At 42.8% G+C, this 19871-nt stretch overlaps 2 protein-coding genes across 2 annotated transcripts; one reads left to right on the forward strand and one right to left on the reverse strand.

Moving 5' to 3' along the window:
* Nucleotides 1-1984: 1984 nt before the first annotated feature.
* ANKS4B (ankyrin repeat and sterile alpha motif domain containing 4B) lies at nt 1985-7187 on the forward strand. Its single transcript, XM_066329573.1, has 2 exons — nt 1985-2188; nt 5508-7187. Exons 1-2 carry the CDS (start codon nt 2025-2027, stop codon nt 6580-6582), a joined length of 1239 nt encoding a protein of 412 aa, XP_066185670.1. The 5' UTR covers nt 1985-2024; the 3' UTR covers nt 6583-7187.
* A 2130-nt stretch (nt 7188-9317) lies between these two features.
* CRYM (crystallin mu) lies at nt 9318-19792 on the reverse strand. Its single transcript, XM_066329653.1, has 8 exons — nt 19579-19792; nt 18971-19121; nt 17905-17967; nt 15740-15841; nt 14714-14897; nt 13125-13246; nt 12171-12255; nt 9318-11500 (listed from the first exon to the last, which is right to left on the reverse strand). The coding sequence occupies exons 1-8, from the start codon at nt 19749-19751 to the stop codon at nt 11436-11438; spliced, it is 945 nt and encodes a 314-aa protein (XP_066185750.1). The 5' UTR covers nt 19752-19792; the 3' UTR covers nt 9318-11435.
* Nucleotides 19793-19871: the final 79 nt, after the last annotated feature.

The raw sequence follows: 19871 nt of genomic DNA on the forward strand, positions 1-19871 counted from the left end.
ATTAAGAGAAAAGCAAATAAAGGTACTTCTGTAGTAAAAACCAAAGATCTTGAAAATTAAAAGGACTCTTCTGCCACCAAATCAGTTTTCATGATGTATCATGTTACCCCTCTCCTCCCAGGCACTGGTGGTATATGCAATATATGAATAGTGATCATTTTACCCCTGAAAAAAGGCCTAGTAAAAGAAATGAAATTCAGTGGCATTAAGAAATAGTTGATCTTATATATATATACATACATATATATCTATACACACACACACATATTACTGTATGTGTGTAGAACAAAACAAACCTATCTTTGTTCTACAGCAGTTAGCTTTTCTAGTAGCTGTAGATTTAGGTCCATGCTGAGCCTGCTAAAATAGAAAACAGAATAAATGGTTACATTTTTATTAGAAAAGCAATAATGCAGTACAGGGGCCTGAGAAAGGGCTGAGAGTAAAACTGTCTTCTGAAGTGGGGATGGAGGCTGGTGAAGCACAGCCCGTCCTGACTGCCCTGAGATGGCAGGACACCCCCAGGGACACCCATGTCTGGGGGTGGCACGAGGGACAACCAGGGCTTGGCTTTACTCTGACCTGGAGTAGTTTATTCAAGGGTTCAAACCTGTCACAGGATCTGACTGACTCCCCTCGTCCTCATGGGAAGAAAAAGGTTGGTACAAGCTCATTCCTGAAGAGTTCTTCAATCCCTGTCGGAGAAAATAATGAAGAGAGAAAGCCCATTTTGAGAGGTCTCTGGTGTGTCACAGGGGCAGAATTATGGGATGTAAATGAGGTGGCAGAATTCCATTTGGGGATTGCACCAACGCTGAGCAAGGAGTTGGTTTGTGATTCTCTAATGGGGCACAACAAGCAACAAAACCCCACTTCTAATTGCTGGGAGTAGAGTCTCTGAAATCCAGGTTAATTCAGTGAGTCACAGAAAACAGCTTGGCAAAAAGTAGTGTTTATGTGGCAGCTCTTATGAGTGTGGCTTCCTTCACAGCACTGCAGAAAACTGCAGTAACCTCTTACCAACTTTTCAGCTGCTGTTTGAAAACTGGCTTTTTATCTGGCTTGCTCTTAGTTATTCTTTTCTGTATTAATTCTGTATTAGTTATTCTAACTGTAAGTTAGAATTAATCTAATTTCACAAGTTTCTGCTTGTAGAGGTTGCCCTTAATGCCACTGAACTTGGGAAATGATTCCTAAATCAATAAATCATTATTTGTAATGGGAGATGGACCCATCTGTTCCCAGGCAAGGACTACAATGTGGGTCAGTGGGTGCAGCCCATCATGTGTCCTTTTCTGGAATTCCCTGTGGTATCCTGAGGAAATCCTGCACGTTTTTTCTGCACCTAAGTGGAGATTACAATACCTGTCAGAAGAGTTTCATATTTGCCAATTTCCTGAAGATCTCCTGATGAAATGCAATTTACACAGCTGTGGCTTTGGCCAGCTGTGACTTGCAGATTTGTAGGGGGTTTTATCCAAACATCACCCTGTTCATCATTTCCAGACTTCGTACTCAGAATGGTTCCATGGGAGGGCCTGGTTTGGCAGGGGAGTGACTTGTTTTCAGATACAGCATCCCAGTAAAAGATGGGTTACAAAGGGCTTCAGCAGTAAAGGTAATTGCTCATCCATCTCCTCCCAAATCAAACTCATTACTTGGAGTGAAACCTGGTCACACTGACACTCATGGCCTTTTGAAGGGGTTTTTTTTTTAAAGTTTTTTGTAGTTCAAAGTCCTTTTGCAATTCCCACAGAACAGTTAGGCAAAGACACAGAGAAGGTGGCTGGGCTCCCTCTCTGAGCAGTCAATAATGCAACAGACTGCCCATGGCAGAGCCACCTTCCAGGAAATGAAAGCACTCACCAGAGCACAGCCTCAGATCTCCAGACAAGGGATGAACTTTGCCTCCCCATTCCCCTCCTCACAGGGATGTCTCAGCTTGTAATCATTAATGAATATCCCTGTAATGGCAGAGTGACTGTGCACTCCGAGCTGCCTTGGGAACCCAGGAGCTGCTGGAGATGTCGAGCAGGTATCACAAAGCAGCGGCTGATGGCAACGTGGACCTGCTGAAAGAGGCCACCAGGAAAGACCTGAACACTTCAGATGAAGATGGGATGACACCCACCCTCCTGGCAGCCTACCATGGGTACCTGGAAGCTCTGGAGGTCATTTGCCGCCGGGGGTAAGTCAGGCAGCCTCCACTGCTTAAACCAGGCCCTCGAAACCACAATTACTGGGGCATGTTAATAATGAATGCCCTGGCAACCTCAGGCCCAAAAGGCTGAAAATCACAGTAATTTCTTTCAATGCATTGCCAAGAATTTTTTCTTTAGTGGCAGTGGCTTAGGCCCAGAGCCTGCAGGCAGGGCTCTTCATTCTTTTCTCAGACAGGGGTTGGAGAGTTCTTCAGGTGGTCTGTCAGTGAAAACACATCAGCATCCACGGGACCACGTTGTGTGTGGAGTCTGCAGGGAGACAGGGCTCTGGGACCTTCCCTTTCCTCACTGGAGAAGGTTGCCAACAGCCTTTGAGGATATCTTGAGACAGGATTTATAGAGAAATCCCTAATTTGAAACAGTTTTAGCAGAAAATATCTCACATTTGCTTCCAAAGTGCCATTAAGTAGGCACTTGTGAAGATTTAGTGCTGTCCAGAGGTGAGTCACAACTCAAAGAGAGCTTTGAGCCGGCAGTATCTAAAATGATTATTTCTCTGCTTTTTTGACAACTACCATCATGCTAAAACTGAGAATACTGCTTCAGAAGCTGTGATAAGACCCTTGTAAACCATACAAATAAGAAAAAAAGAAAAAAAAGGAAAAAAAGAAAAAATAAAAAAAGAAAGGAAGGTTTTCTACAGGTTTGTTTTTAGTAAGAAAATGTCTGTATCATTTAAATGTCTTACATGGTTAAAATGTCTTATTGAAATGGTAATTACCTCTCCACCATGAGTACTCTCTTGCTCAGAGCCTACCTTTTAAGCTGTGATTCTGTAATAACATCTAATAAAGGAAAATCTGCTCTTGTGTAGAAATACAGTTAATAAAATGTTCTTTTGCAGAACAGTGAACAGATTGCAGGGAACAGCTGAATAACTACTTGGATGTATCCGAGTTTTCTTTTATTAAAAAATGGAGTTGAAAACTTATGGATTTTTTTCATAGATTTGCTTTATAGTTCATTTGGCTCAGGTGTGGCTTTGGTATCACAATGAAAAAGACCTTTGGACTGCATGGTTGTTGCTGTGTCCTCAAGAGAAGCAAAAATAGATTGACAGTTTTTCAGCTTGGGCAATTAAGGCAGCTCCCAGGAAATACCTGTCAATAAGGTTTGTTCCCAAACACCTGCAAGGCAGAACAACTAGATAAGAAACAAATAGCAAAATAATTTCTTTTTTTTCCAAAATATGAGTGAAAAATATATCTCCTACCACATAAAAGCTGAGAGAAATCACACCAGATGACACAAAGATCAAAATTTCTGTTTATTTATATTTCATCTATTTCTAAGTCTTTTTCTTAGTAGAGGACAGCTTTGGGACCTCAAAATCTTCAAATGTATGTGTTTTTCTCTATTTTAATGTAAGATTTCATGACACAATCAGCAAGATGTGTCTGTCAGAGGTATGTGCATTCTCACTGTTTTTTGGGGGGAGAAGCTGAATTTTAGAAGATGTTTTGAGCTGTTCTCCCGCCAGTTACTGTTTTCTTGTGAGAAAGAATTCTAATTATTTTTAACAAATTCATCCTTTCCTTGAAGAGGTTTTGTGACAGAGACCCTGAGGTACAGGGCAATTTTCTTCAGGATTGTTGCAGATTCTAGGACTCTCAAGCTTTGTCCCTTGGAAAGTTAGCAATACTAACAATAAACCCCTTTCATCTGGAAAGGATTTGTCTTCCCAGGGTCAGGAGACATTTTCTCTGCTTACCTTGCAGGTACACTAATAAAGGCAAGACCAAACAGCAGAATCTTCTCTCTTTTGTGTGAGCCTTTTCTTTGGGAAAGCAGGGAAAGGAGGAGAACGAGAACCTCGGGTAGATGTCAGACACTGTCCAAAGCCCCACTGAGCTGGGAACAGCCATTCCAGTTTGTCAATTGTTTGAGACTCAAAGGCTGGCAGGTTCCACAGGGAGCAGAGACCACAAAGAGCACTGAAGGGAGCTGGGGAGGATGGATCCCCCAGCACTCCCAGGGCTCAGGGTATGTGGGAATTTGGGAACCCGGCACGCTCAGCCACCGCCAGGCAGCTCCCAAGGGCACAGCCACAAAAGCACAAATATGTACACATGGTTCCCATATGTCTGAGTGGAGAAACTTTGATCCTCAGCTGCCACCTCCTTGGAACAAAGCCTGAGCTCCCAGGGCCAGCACGGTTGGCTCTGCCAGAGCCCTGACCTCACTCCTGCCTGGGGCAGCTCAGGCTGAAGGATGGTGTGGAGCTCAGGTGGTCAGATCTGGGCCACAACAAACCTGGTGGTGCTCTTCTTCAGAGTGCCAAAGCCAGAGATCAGTGCCTGAAGGACGTTTGGTGGCAGGATGTACCATTTCACAGTACAGCTGCCGTGGCACCAACCTCTGAGTCATTGAAATGCTTGAACTCCCAAGAGTGGAAATTCTCCTTGTAAATTTGGTCCCTGACTCTGAAGTCAATAAAGATTTTCGGCTTCTGTGGCCGCCCTGTTTGTTGGTCACAAGAGGACACAAGCTCTGTTCTGAACATTGTTAAGGTTGACCTTGCCAAATGTGTATCTAAATATGCAAGGTGATTCTTGTCTTCAGGCCAGCACTTCAGTATCAAGTCAGTGCAAGAGTTAAAAATAAAGCAATACTTTTCACTGGCTTTCAACTCAATTGAAAAATGTGGCATTTTATTTTCCAATTAGCTTCTGCTTTTCAAACCCTCATGAGCAAAAACAGCTTACAGAGAACAAAAGAGCTGAAAAACAATGGCATCTATCTGAGCTTAAACTAATAGCAACGGAGACAAATGGGTAATCAGGGTTTTACTCCAGATCATTTACCTATTACCTACCCAAAAAAATTACTGCAGGAGTTCACTAAGTGTGGATCACTGTGGCCAGTGAGGAAACCTCCTACTATTGCCCTGTATTAGACATGCAAAAGGAACAAGGAAACCAAGACCACTTTAAAATATTCCATGCAAATGATCTTGAAACAGTTCTGCCAGTAATTCCAATGAGACTAAGTCAAAGCCTGAGCCCACTTTGAGTTGCCAGACCCTGGGGTGACAGAGGAAATGGGGAGATGCACAGGCAGTCACAATCCTGTGGACTTGTTTAACTCACGGGGCAGGAATTGGAGCTCGTGCCACAAAGCCATGCTCAGGGCTTGTGTAAGTGGCTGCAGCCCTGTCCTAGCGGCTGGAGCCAAGCTGAGCCATTGTCCCTGGGCTGTTCTCCTCAGAGCAGAGCAGAGGGACATGTTTAATGTCACTGCAGAGCTCAGTGTGGGTAGCCCAGCTCACTGTGTGTTGTTTTCCAGGGGTGATCCAGACAAGTGTGACATCTGGGGGAACACGCCCCTGCACCACGCTGCCTGCAATGGCCACATCCACTGTGTCTCTTTTTTGATCAACTTTGGAGCCAACATCTTTGCTCTGGACAACGACCTGTGCACTCCCCTGGAGGCAGCTGCCAGCAGGGACCGCAAGGAGATTGTCCAGATCCTGGACAAAGCTGCTACCGAGCAGAACCTGCTGAATCCAAAGAAGGTCTCCAAGCAAAAGGCACAGGCCCAGAGGAACGTTGAGAGGCAAATCAAGGAATGTGAGAGGCGCCAAGAGAAACACCAGCATGAAATGAACCGGAATTATATTAAAGAGAAGGTTGGCACAGTGAATTCTCCCAAAGGAACGCACTCCAGGGTAAAGTTGCCCGGTCTATTTCCTTCAAACACCACAAGTACTTTAACCAAAACCCTGAAAGATACCTTGAAACTCAAGACAAAAAAGACATCTGACAGCACAAGAAGGCAGGAAACACAAAGAAATGACCAAGAGGATGACAGGGGTAAGAGAAGTGTGATGCATTTGTTCGATGAGAAAGAGGAGGATGAATTACTCAATGACCTCGAAGAGAAAAACCTTGCTGGTAATAACAGTCAGCTCTCCATTTTTCAGCGGCCAGGTCTTGGCAAGATTGTGTTTGGAAGGAATTTGGCTGCAGAGGTAAATCCTGAAACTGTTTCTTCTGAGAAAGAAGGTATAAGAGCTACAATGGCCAGTGAGCTCTTTCAGAATGAAAATGCTGAGAATGGCAGGGAAGATGATGGTGAAAATAGTGCTGATGTCCCTTGGAGTGAGGAAGAAGTCATTTGGGATGATGAGGAAACAGAGAATACACCCCTTGAGGTATTTCTGGCATCACAGATGCTGGATGAGTTTCTTCCAGTCTTCATGAGGGAAAAAATTGATTTAGATGCCCTGATGCTATGTACCGATGAAGATCTACAGAGCATTCAGATGGAGCTTGGGCCAAGAAAGAAAGTCCTGAACGCTGTGAATAAAAGAAAACAGGTGCTCAAGAACCCTGGAAAAACTGTAGATACTTGCTTATAAATCACCATACCTGCTGTTGTAACCTATACACTGATTCATTATCTTTCCCTCTATCCAAAGAGTGTGCAACTCTTTTCAGAAGTCTGCTCAAGCAAAGGCAGAGAGGCTACCAATTGCTGTAAGAAGTACAGGAGGGATAACAGTTTTTCCCTCTGGATAGGTAGTTGTGGTGAATAAGGTATTAAATAAAGTATATTCTGCCAAAAAGCAAGTATCTGAAGGTAAAAACCCAAAAGCTTTTTTCCCTGAACTGTTTATGTGGATTGGATTTATCTTGGTCCAGATAATTTCAAATATCAATGAAGGCCAGGCCTGCTGCATTCCTTAATAAAGGCCTTTCTTTCTTCTCCAAAACCACAATGCAAAGAGCATTCTCAGAGCTTGAGAGCTTTGAGTTTTCTCCATTTGCTTCTGTAAGACCACTCTTCCTGGTACTGATGTTGTGTTAGAAAAGGAATCTGAATCTTGATTTTAGCTGTGGTTTATTGACTCTAATCACCTCTGCATTAATGTAAATAAGACTAATTTACGGGAAGTTTCATGTTTTTGTCAGTAAAGTTTTTACTTCTGTATTGACAATAATTTAAAAATACATGAAGTATCTTCCCAAGAGACGTTCAATGTGAGTTGCATATTCCTTTCTTATCTCATTGGACTGGATCCAATTGCCAGCACCATCACATCCTAAATGTCATCAAGGCTGCAATACTTTTAGCTACAAGAAGCTGAGGTTTACTTTTCTAAATTTCTGACCTATTTTGGTATACCCCTAACTTGGTTCCTATAGGCTGCATTTTCCATGCAAAGTCCCAGAAATGAGGATTCACATCACACACCATTTTCTGTGGGTTGTTGTCAGCTTCAGCCTGAGAGCTGTGTATCACACACACAGAGCTCATGAAAATAAAAAATAGAAAATGAGCTGTGCTGCTGTGGAAGCTCCTGCTCCTCACAGTATATCTGGAAGCATTCACAGCAGGGTTCCCCTGTTCCCTTGGGAAGCAAGCACTATCAGATATACATTAATCATTCCTATTGAGCTTTGTGAACCTAATAAAGTGCTTGTGGTAGCCATGCTCCGGTAAAGATCACAGATTTTAGATGCACATTTATTAGCAGAACGTTTATCTTTAAACCTCTTTTTACACCTTTCCATGAGCCAGCAATGATTTTTTCCTTAGGGGTATGCTGCATTTGTGGATGCTAATCCTGGTTAATGATCTGGTTTTTCATGTTTCTTCTTTCCATATCATCTTGTGGCTCAGATTTTTATATTATCCTTTCTTGGGTGGACTTTATACTGCATTCTTCCCTGTTCGGATTCCTGTACACAGCAGGTTGATATGTTAAGTAAGCAATCACATCAAAGTCCTGTTCTGTGCAATCTTCCATGATTGCTGTGCTCAGCTCAGCAATCCAGACACCTTTCTCCTAGACTCTGTCTGGTTGATTTCATGTTGTCTAAGAAACTCCCAAATGCTTAACAAAACAAGAAGGAACCAATTAATCTTTTCTATTTGAAGGCATATGACAGGTGGATTTTTCAATCCTCCTTTCCTATGCCAGGGATGCAGATGCTCCCCATTCCTGCTGAGGCCAGCCCAATCCCCCTCTGCCTCCTCCAGTCCCTGCCCCAGGACACAGGGCTGACACAGGCTCTGTGCTGCTCCAGTGACTCCTCCCTGATGCAATGCGCTGACCAGGACGCACCTTTTTCAGGCCAGATTTTAAATAAGTGGGTTGGATTCAGCTGGCCAGGAAATGCTTTCAAAAACTCTTCAGCATGCAAATGCTTGTCACCGATGGGAGGCAAATGTAGGTAGAGAAGAAGGGGGGAAGGAACCACGGATGCAGGGGGAATCAGGAACCAAGGATCTCTGAACTGCACTGAAAATCTGCCTCTGTGCTTCCTCACCTGCAGCCTCTGACCATCAGAGAGAACAGCAGAGACCATGTGCACATAAGTAACTCAGCTGTCACAGGCACTGCCTCAGGTGTTAGCAGTGACTTTGGAGCTAAAAGGAACAGCACCAGACCTGTAGAGTCCCCTGTCTTCCAGAAACTCCATAAAAAGACTAAGAAGCCCGAGAGCACCACATATGACACTTATTTTTAGGCAACTGAATCAATTTTTATTCTTTTTAATTAAAAAAAAAAGTGCAATCGTGCTAACCCTTTTCTTATGGGATAGTATAACGCAGCCCCATGGAAAAAATGGGGGGGGGGGTAGTGTGTATGTGGGGAATTAATAGAAAGGAATACTCACATTTCAGGTTTTTTCTAGTCATGTACTTTGCTATTTTCAGATTTTTTTTTTTTACCAACCCCTTTGTTTCCTTTAGAGTGTGGAAGCACTGAAATCCTAGCTGTGACTTCTTAGGAATATTTGTATAGCTCAGTTCAGTTGGAGAGGCTTTATGTATCACATGTGCAACCCTACAGCAGAACTCAAAACAGAAAACCAGGCAATCTCACAGGAGCACAGGCCTGCCAAGTACAAAGTTCTCCATCCTTAAGATTTAATACTCTGCACTGGATAGATATTAAGAAAATGTGCAGCATGGGACAACTGCAAAACTGAGTAACACAGAGGAACAGAGAACTCCCTATTTCTTCCAGTTACATTCAGTGATCACATTTACAGATAGAGCAGTCGCTGCGACAACTTGGATACTTCTTTTTTGTCTTCAAATAAATCAACAAACCAGAAAAGAAATTGACAACAAAATGAAAGCCAAAGGATAACAGCAGTGTCTATTTAATTTTAATATAAATGCAAGTTACACAATTTAATGATCCGCTAATTTGTAAGAGAAGGAAGCACAGAAATTGAAGCTATTATTTCCCCTCAGAAAATGTAAAGGTGGCATCCAAGCAAATTCCATTGTAACTGAACCAAATCCTCTTCATGACATCAGAGTTACAACACTTGAAGCCAGGGTCCCAAAATCTCCCACTGCCAATGAAGCTGTGAACAATGTGGGTTTTTAGAACCAGGTCTTTGGACTGGTTCCATTTATTTTTTAAAGTGCATAGGCTGTAAGGGAGTACATGTGAAAATAAATTGGATTTGTCTTCTTCCCAAACTCTGTCTCAATTCAAGTTACAACTCTGGTGTAACACTGGCACAGAACTGGGATAATACTGTTATAATTATTAATTGCAGGTGTCCATGGAGTTCTTGAATAACGGAGGATCATTTGCTTTCATGTTTACCTCAGGTTAGTGTAGTTCTGCATGACTGAAGTAAGAAGCTAAGTCAACATATAAACTTCTGAACACTTTAGAAATGACAGAGAAGAAACAAGACATGTAAAAACAGAAGAGTAATTTTGCTACAATTAAAACACAAAAGCTCATCGAGAAATTTCTGTTGTTCCTTCTGATGGAATGAACAGGATCAGTGGAGTTCGGTTTGGATCCACAGGAAACAACCTTCAGCTCTATTAGTGGTCTGGCCACCTCTGCCACTAAGTACATTTTCCCAGCTAGCTTACACCAGCCTTAAAACTGGGAGTAGTATTTACATCACACCTGCACTGTACTCACTAACCTCTTCTACACTTACCTCTGCACTCTCCAGGGCTTTAATGCCAACTGCTCCTGACCCTCCTTCCTGTTGCTCTGCTCTATTCTACTGGCATGTTATAAAATGCCCTGTCATCCAACACTTCCACAGCATGAAGAAACACTTAATAGCCTGCATGAAATCATATGCAAATAGAAATAAAATTTCACAAGGCACAACTTGTGAGTCTGAGACAGGAATTTGTTTCCAGGGTAATAGCTGTTTTTCAGCAGATGCTCACTCTTTTGCAAGACAGTTGCATAACAGCACAAAACTGGAACTTTTCCTTATGTCACTGCGTTCCTCTGCCAGGAAATAATCATGAAAATTCCTGCCCCAGCTAATATCTGCGATAATAGAACAATTAGCAATTGAAGCATGGTACAGCCAAACTGAAATTATTTGCCTGTATACTTGAAATCAGTTTGCATGGTTCCAGCCTTCAAGAAGCTTAGAAAAACAACTTAGAGGCACCATAGATTAATAGCAAAATCTCCCTTCAGAATACAGATAAAAGTTATATCAAAACACCTATTAGTTCTCACATTCTGTGTGACTCCTTGCAATATGAAAATGGCAATATCCCAGTGAGGCACGTACTAAGGGAGCAGAAACCTAACTATAGAGATATGGTTTTTTACAAAAACCCCCACTCAGAACTGTGCTCTTGAGTGAAATGCCATTGTGTCTGAGGGCAAAGGAAGGTGGATTGCAAGGGGTGAAAAAAGATGGTGACTTCCAATGTGAGCTGGAAGGGAAGATGAGTCAAGGAATTAAGAGGTGGGCTGTGTACCCAGGAGACTGAAGACAAGGTCACTGTCACTGGAGCACTGAAATCCACAGTTGCATTTTAAGTACCATCACAGGTAAATATGATGCCAAAATCCATTCTTCAAACTGATGTATTTTATACCAGAATGAATTATCCCTCTAAAACCCATGAAATCTACAAACAGGCTTCTGCTACATAAATGATTAGGAAGGAAAGGCATTGATTCCGGAATGATACCAAAATATGTAAAGATACCCTTATTAGTATCATTACGAACATCCAATACTTGCTGTTACAAAAGAGAGACATTTATTAGCAATACTGCAAGTATCTAATATTTGAAATTAGAAGACTTCAGAAATTAGTCTCTTGCTGAAATTTTACTTTTCCTTGTTGAATGTTCTAGAAGGGCCACATTCAGATAGGATTGGTGCCTTTCTTGTTAATACAGGATTAAAGGAAACTAAGTGCAAATGTTTTTCATGGCCTCATTGGCATTGTAGAAATCTCTCTTTAGTTACCAGCTGACCACGCATCATAAACAAATTTTGCTGCTACGGTGTCTTCAACCGCCATCCCTGAAAAAGAATTGAAGTTATCTTCAAACAGTAATTCAAGCTGTACAAATAATTTTGCTTCAGAAGGGAACAGAAGGACTCAGGAGATTATCTAACTGGACAGGAACAAGAATTATTTCCCATCCCAAACACCTACAGTGTTACATTCAAAGTCCATAGCCCTCATGCGGTGCTGGGTGTGCTGTAAGAAGCTACTGTTACGGTAGGAATCTCATTTTTAGTGTTCATATCACCACTGGGCCCTTGTGGAGATGTCATGTAGCTCAGAGCATGGTAATTCATCCCCAGTGCCACCCTTTCCCAAAGCCCAGCCCCACAGGACACTGTCACATTGTGTCAGGTCAGACAGACCCCACGGGTGGAACAGCGGGGCAGTCGGACTGGAGCTCTATTAATAAATGCTGCACTCATGTCTTGAACAACTGTGAAATGGAAAATGGACTTCTATTGTTTGCCTGCTTTCCTATCACTTTTCATTACATCAATCCTGCTAGATAAATAAGAAGGGAAATAAAAAGGGAAAATGCAAATCACAGTCTACTTTCTTGTGGACAGTGCACTGCCACAGCGGTTCTGAAGATGATCAGCAGCTTTCCCACGCATGGGGGACCTAATAAAGAACAAGGCATTGTTTTCTGTCAGACTTGGACACAGGAAGGGCTGTTCTTACCCAATGATTTAAACACTGTTGTTTTCTCAGGCAGGGCTGGTTTTGTACCCTTCAATACCTCCCCCAGCTCAGCAAAAATCTCTGCCTGTGAAAAAAATACATATTTATACAAAATCATAATACCCATACATACATTAAGAGGAAAACAAACTCTTTTCTTCTGAGTGACTTCAAAAGAAAGAACTCCTCCAGTGCTGCATCCCAAAACTGATTACTTTCCATGGTGAAGCAGATCAACATTCAGACAAATTATGTAGAAACTGGACAGAAATCAGAGGAGCAGAATGGTTTTCAAAGAAAAACAGCTGGCAGACTTTCCTCAGCCATTAAGTTTTTTTACAGTGGATAGCTTGTTACTTGTCCAACAAAACACACGGGATTCCACACACATTACCATATCTAGAGCTCTTATGTTAAACCTCAAAAGTGTAAATCATATTTATTCTGCAGACACATTAAAAGAGAAAAAGAAAACACCATTGAACCTCAAAGAGTCCCTGCTGTCAAATCTGTGCAGATCATTGTCTGCTTGGCTTGTGTGGTCCATTCTTGGGGCTGGTCCATTCAGCGTCAATCACACTGAAATCTCATAGAAAGAAACTTACAGGTTTTAATAAATAGATTTGATGAACTTACAATGACCAAACACTGCAGGAAATGTAGGTCTTTCAACAGCAATACATTGTTATCATCATTGTTATCAAAAGCCAATGCTGAAAACATGCTACTGTAATACCGTGTCATATAATGGTAGATACAGAGGTTGCATGGTTTGGTCATAGACAAAGCAGTTGTAGTTTGAAACCAGTTTATCTTTCAACCCCTGTCTGAAAAGTGTTAACAATTACATTTGATGCTCTAGGGGTTTCAGCAAAGGGTATCATCAATACCAACTCATTTCAAATGCAAGCCAACAGCCACAAAAATAAAGCCCATCATTTCAGAAAGTCTTACCCCAGATAAAATAACATCTCCTGATTCTGTAAGAGCAGCATCTCTGGAATCCACAAACAGAACGGAATTCTTCATCAGCTCATCATCCAGTTCTCTCCAGTCAGGTCTGCTCGCTCCAACAGCTAAAGCAACAAAACTCATGAACTTGGGAGTAATGTTTAAAACAAATTCAAGCCACATTTTGTTCAAAAGATGTGTGAAGTAACAATCAACGCTATTATGGAAATGTAATATACAAAAAATCCAGTGTTAGCCTTGGAGAAATACTGATTGATAGGACAAAAACAACAAAAAACAATTCAAGATTTGATATGTCAGTAAAATAGCCTTGCCAGAAGAGCCAGAGTAGCTGAGGCCAAAGAAAGTCCTCTCCTTTTGTCGGTTATCTCATATCTCTTGTTTTCATCACATCATTACCAAATGAATTTTACACACCTTTATTAGATTATCACTTACCCAGAGAAACTAAAAACAAATCATGGAGCTTAATTTTTTATACTCAGCACCAAGATCATTATCAACTTGTTATGGGCCTAACAAACAAGCAAACAAGAAACCCAAAAAAACCTAAAAGAACTACCCAGTTATACTGTATTCAGATATTTTTTTACATGTCCAACTGTTAAGGAATAATAAATTTGCATTTGCTAAATGTGCATTTGCTGCTCAAATGCTTCTTCAAACAGTACAAATGCCTCAATGAAGGGTAAAAAAGGCAAGGTAACGAGAGATGTCTTTGTGTCTATGTCACCTCAGTGACTGTGGACCTTAATTGATTTTGTATTTCTGGCTTCCATGCCATGACACAACACAGACAACAACTTTCAATGACAAAGGACTAAATCGACTTTGAAAAATTGGTAGGATGCTGCTGGAATGTGGGACCTTTCTTTAAATTGTTTCCTTTGAGAACTTGCTTTTGCCTTATTACCATGCTATCTGGAAAGTGCACAAGTTCATCTGAACAAGGCCCACAGTTAATAAAAATAAACAAACAGAGGCACATCCAGAGACTCCAAACAATAGTGTGGCAACATCATTACAAGGAGGGCACAAAAAACAAAGCACTGCTCCAAACCTCACTATAATTAGAGGTTAAATTGTGATGTTCTTAACTCAGTTATTGCATCTTCATAACTCAAATAAATAAGTAAATTAATGTGATCAGCCCCAAAAGAAACAAATAGAGGAGATTATAAAATTGTTGGAAGAAAAGATGACACCACCAGGGTGACGTAACAATGAGCAGTAACTACTTAGAAATAAGAACATTTGTGTGGGTTATTTAACAGGAGAGCAAGGTGAGAAAAATGGCAACATGAGGAGGGCAAAGACGACGCACCACTCAGAGAAAAGATCATATGGGAAAAGAGCAAACCCCATGCTCTAGCAAAACTCCCCTGCTGGATCATGCAGCTGTTCTGGCTCCAGGAGGACAGGCCTGGGAAAAGTGGTCCTCACTACAGAGGAAAAGCCTAAACATAAAGAACATTTACTCCATAAAGCACAGAGAACTGCTTTTCAACAGATGGTGATGCTAAACAAGGTGCTAATAAACACGTGCCGTACACAATGGAACCAGAACATACCATTGATGTGGGCACCTGGCTTCACCCAGTCTCCAAACAGGATGGGAGTTGTTGCCATGGTGACTGTCACAATCACATCGGCCCCGGTCACCGCCTCCTGGGCGGAGGAGCAGACCCGCACCGGGCCGCTGACAGAGCCGGCAAACTTCACTGCCTTCTCCTTGGTGCGATTCCATACCCTCACCTGCAGGGAGAAAAACAAGGGAAAACAAAACAAGGACAGAGGAACTTGGAGAATTTCTCCTTGCTGAAACGGAACACTTATTTTTTCAGCAGATAGATGTTTCCTAATGGTTGGGGTTTTCTTTCCCACTTTAATGTTCTTATCATACAAGTGAGTAAATTTCACGAGTGTTCAGCTACATTTGAATGCCTGTTTTGTGATGCCAGAATAACATCTCCTTGTAGTGCTGCGCTTATAAAATGCAAATGTTCCTGAAAAATACATTTAAGGGAAAGTCACAAAAAGCTTATCCAAGTATGGTATATATAGTAAGATCTTCTCAGACAAAAAGCTATCTGGAACAACTTTGATTCCAAACTTTTTTCTTTCTTTTTAAATATCAACATTTAAGCAAGGAATTCTTGCTGCTCCAATATTCTCAGGTTCTGTAGAAACAGAACCAAAATATGATTGACTTTTATGGTGGATTGACTATGGCTGAATACCAGGTGCCCACAAAACTGTTTCATCACTCCCCTCCCCAGCAGCACAGGGAAAGAGAAGAGAATACATGATGGAAAAATGTGTGGGTCAAGATAAAAGCAGTTTAATAGAACAGAAACAAATGTTGGAGAGACGGCCTTGATGTTGTGTGAGCAGTGCTCAGAAGTAGCCAAAACACTGGGGTGTTATCAGACCCCTTGGGCTGCCAGTGCACAGTACTGTGAGGGCTGCTCTGGAGAACAGGAACTCCATCTCAGCCTGACCTGATACAACTTCGCTGGCTGTACTTTTAGAATAATGAATCCTGCAACACAATAGAAAAAAAAAATAAATGTATTCACTTAAGATGTGTCTGTTACCTCTTTAAATGTGAACAGTTCTGTGAAGATATCATAATGGCTGTATGCTTGAACACCAGCTCCCAAAATGCACAGCACTTCTGCAAAAGCTGGCTTTAATAACTGAACAGTATCAGAAATTAAAAAAAAAAAAGAAGAGAATATGTAAGGACAATATATTAACAGGTATTACAAATATATATCAGAATACTACAAAAGAAACCAGTATTGTTAGTCCTTTTAAACAACAAAAAAGTATATAAACAAATATTCAATAATTGCTATACATATAGGGCTTTCTTTTAATGCAAAAGCAAGCACCAGTAGCACCAAAGCACATCTTGGCTTAATTCCTGTGTTGAATTGTCTGACTTGAGATTCAGATTTAAGAAGCAACAGCATGAGCAGCAAGTTCTGGGGCCTCATCACAATCCAATATTAACACACTCATGTGGCTGATTAAGTGTAAAAACCACAGAGCTGATGTTCTGCACTGGCTGAAAGCAGGGCTCAGAATCTCCAAAACCATCAGTACTGAGAGTGGCAGCTGCACAGGGACACTGGTCCTGGCAGCTCCACACCAATCCACCTCTCTGAATTCACTGAAGCCATGAATCACACCACAAGCCTATCTTGGCATTGCAAGAGCCATAATACACAGACATTGTAAAAGTAGGGATGCTTTTGAGGAACAAATAATAAAACTCAGTTCTACAGCTGCTTTTGGCTTTCTGGTTTAGTTCTTGTCTGTGATTTACCAGTACTTGGCAAAGGGGAAGACAGAGCTGCTGGAGTTCAGCCCTAACCTATCCTTGTGTCTTGCTTATGCATTTGCTGTGGCTACTCACTTTTGCCTAAAAAGCTTTAGAATTGTCTAAGTTCTAAAGGTTTATTCTGCTGCAAACAAATAGAAAATCTCATTGATCCCATTTTTCAGTAATAAGAATTTGTTTCAATGTGCCTTTTAAAGACTGTGAAGCACTGATTTCAAAGGTCCTCTGCATAAGAGCATGGGTCTTTGAAAAATAAATGCCATAAAGAAGACAAGATGACAAATATGAGCTAAACTCAAACACTCCTGAAAATTTCCAAAACAACAGACAACAATGAAGGATCTGATCTTGAAGTACCTTCAGCAGCCAAGCTCCTTTGAAGCCAGCATGGACTGCATAAAAACCATCAGAACTGACCAAATACAGACTGGCCGAAATGAATGAGGTCCTGTAACCTCCCGTCCAAGGAGTTCATTGTAAATCACTCTGTCCTTTGGTTGAGAAGAAGCTCCTGGGGACAGGTCCTTCGCTCAGTTTTATGCCAGTTAGCTGCCTTGCCATGGATAGAGTCACCCTGGCACGAAGACTGCCCTAACAAAATGGTGAGATCAGCCTTCATTCTGATGCAAAGCTAAGGAGTGACAAACAACAGTATTTTTCAGCTCTGGCCCTCCTCTTACTGCCTCAGCCTTTGAGGTGAAGGCTAAAACTCTGCTGTGCAATGCATGGTCACTTGCTCTTTTCCTGCTGTTAGCAGCCCAACCAAAAACAGTTTTATAAAACGAATCCCAACACAACAACTTCCAACTGAAATGGAAGTCATATAAAGCTACAGCCAGATATACCTCACATGTCTTTAGACACTGAAGTTCATGGCCATGGTCAGAGACAGTCATCTGGACACCTTCCAGTGACAAGAGAGACACTGGCAGACAGACAGACACACACCTTTGGACAAGTTATCCATCTATAAGGGCATCACTTATCTTAAGAGAAATGGAAATATGCCTTTTCTCTCTTTTTTACAGGTCCAGTGCAACACACCTGTCCTGTCAGCAGAAGGCATCTACCTAAATAAAATTCAATATATCACCACAGCTACATTACCCAAAGCCATAAAGGGGCATGTTAACACAAAGACAAAAGAAAGAAAATACAGTGAAAGACAGCTCAGTAAATTCCTAGGAGAGGGTGCAATAGAAGCCACAAAAATCTAGCTCAGGTTCCTTCCCCAATCACACACAGCATTAAAGCCAGACATGACTGACTCAAAACAGTGAGTTTAAGTTTTCCTTGAAAGTGTATATGTTAGGATAAATCTAATTTAAAGCTGTATTAGATGAAAAGCCATTTGCATCATTCCTTCTAGTTATTTTATAACACCAAGCCCCACTTAGAGAACAGAAGACTCACCTTGGTAGCAATGGCAGAAACTGCAGCTGTTCGTTTTGCTGTAATGACACTGCCATCCAGGACCTTTAAAAAATTCAAACAGACTGAAGTGAACACTGAAAAATTAATAAATACTAAACAATTTCATCCAATCTGTGAATGATGTGATATTACAGATATATAACATATACACATATAGAAGCTGGCAACTAATATCACAGCAACCACTAATCATACAAAGTCATGTTTAAATTGGGGAGATTCTCTGTTTATTCCAGTTCTTCCATATTGTTCCATCAGCACAAAAGGAGTGAAAACGGTCAGAGAAGAGCCACCTCTAATTCACCCAGCTCCTGATGCACTGCAGCACAGAGAATACAGGGATATGACTCCAATACTCTGCACTCCAGGAAGAGCAGGACTAGTGTAAGCTAGCAGTGATTCTCCAGTCTGCACTGTCCTGGGTGCAGCATGTGACAGGGAACCATGGAACTCCTCAAATGTGTATCATACATGGGACATTCTTGCCTCAATGTCCAATATCTACTACATACATATTAATTATGGGGCCAAAAACCCAAGAGGTTTGACAGAAGAACCCAAGATAGTTTTCTTAACCAGTTTTGTTCCTTTAATAAATCATTAGTGCTAATGCGCAATGCAAAACATTACTATTTTTGAAAAAAAATCCTTAAATTCTTTAAATAAAGAAAAAGTAATCAGACTCTGCATACTATTCCCTTCAAAGCAAATTGGGTATTTCTTTCAACTTGAGACGGATCAAGAGCCATTCTTTAGCCAGCAAGGTGGGGGGGGGGGGGTAGGGGGTATTTTTGCTTTCAAATGCAAGATAAACTTCTAATAATAATTCTTCTCCTCCAGTTACCCTCTAAGTTATCAACAAATAGCACAGTGAGTACTGAGCCATCAGTAGAAAGCACAGAGAGAACAGTTTCACAAAAACGAAAATAGGCAGCTTTAGGCAAATCTTGTTTGTAAACTCAAGCCAATTTACACCAGCTTCGAAGAAGCAGAAGTGAGAACTGATAGCATGAGCAGAGAACAATGCAGGACACACGAGACTTACAGCTTTCAAAGTACCATTGCTGGGGTCAAATAGGAGGACAGTCGCCTGGTGAGAAGGCACAGAGGAGTCCTTCAGGTGCTCATAAAAAGTCACCAACTTGGTTGTCAGCGCATCATCTGCAGCACTGTACGCGGGCATGACTCCGAGGTACCTCGGGGGAGAATTACCTGCGTTACTCACACACCGCTACCACAGGAGCTCACAGCGGACTGTGACCGTCACGCCACTACCGCCCCGTTCATCAGCAAATAGGTACCAAAGAGCCTTTTCTGAAGCTCCAAACCCGCCCACCCGGTGCCTTCCCCGCCGCGAGTCCGTCCCCCGCTGTGGCCGCTGCCCGTCCCGCCGGGGCAGCCCGGCCGTGCCCTCACCGACCGTGCCCTCCCCCGGCCGTGCCCTCACCGACCGTGCCCTCCCCCGGCCGTGCCCTCAGCCCGGCCGTGCCCTCACCGACCGTGCCCTCACCGACCGTGCCCTCAGCCGGCCGTGCCCTCAGCCGGCCGTGCCCTCCCCCGGCCGTGCCCTCCGCCGGCCGTGCCCTCAGCCCGGCCGTGCCCTCACCGACCGTGCCCTCCCCCGGCCGTGCCCTCCCCCGGCCGTGCCCTCACCCGCCGTGCCGGGGCACGGGCAGCACGGTGCGCACGGGCTGCACCACCCCGCCCGCCGCGCCCGCCGAGAAGTTGGCCAGGGCGGCCTCCAGCGCCGGCAGCAGGAGGCTGGCGCGGTGCAGGTGCTTCTCCACCTCCTCGGCGCCGATGAACACGGGCGGGGTCGAGCCCATGGTGACAGCCGGGCGGACGGGACAGGCTGTGGAGGGAGCCGACGAGAGCACTCCGAGACAGCGCCGCGGCGGCCGCCCGCACCTTGGCTAAGAGGTGTCCGGGGCGGCCCCGCGGAACCG

This window comes from Sylvia atricapilla, chromosome 15, assembly GCF_009819655.1.
Source record: "Sylvia atricapilla isolate bSylAtr1 chromosome 15, bSylAtr1.pri, whole genome shotgun sequence".
Taxonomy (NCBI): domain Eukaryota; kingdom Metazoa; phylum Chordata; class Aves; order Passeriformes; family Sylviidae; genus Sylvia; species Sylvia atricapilla.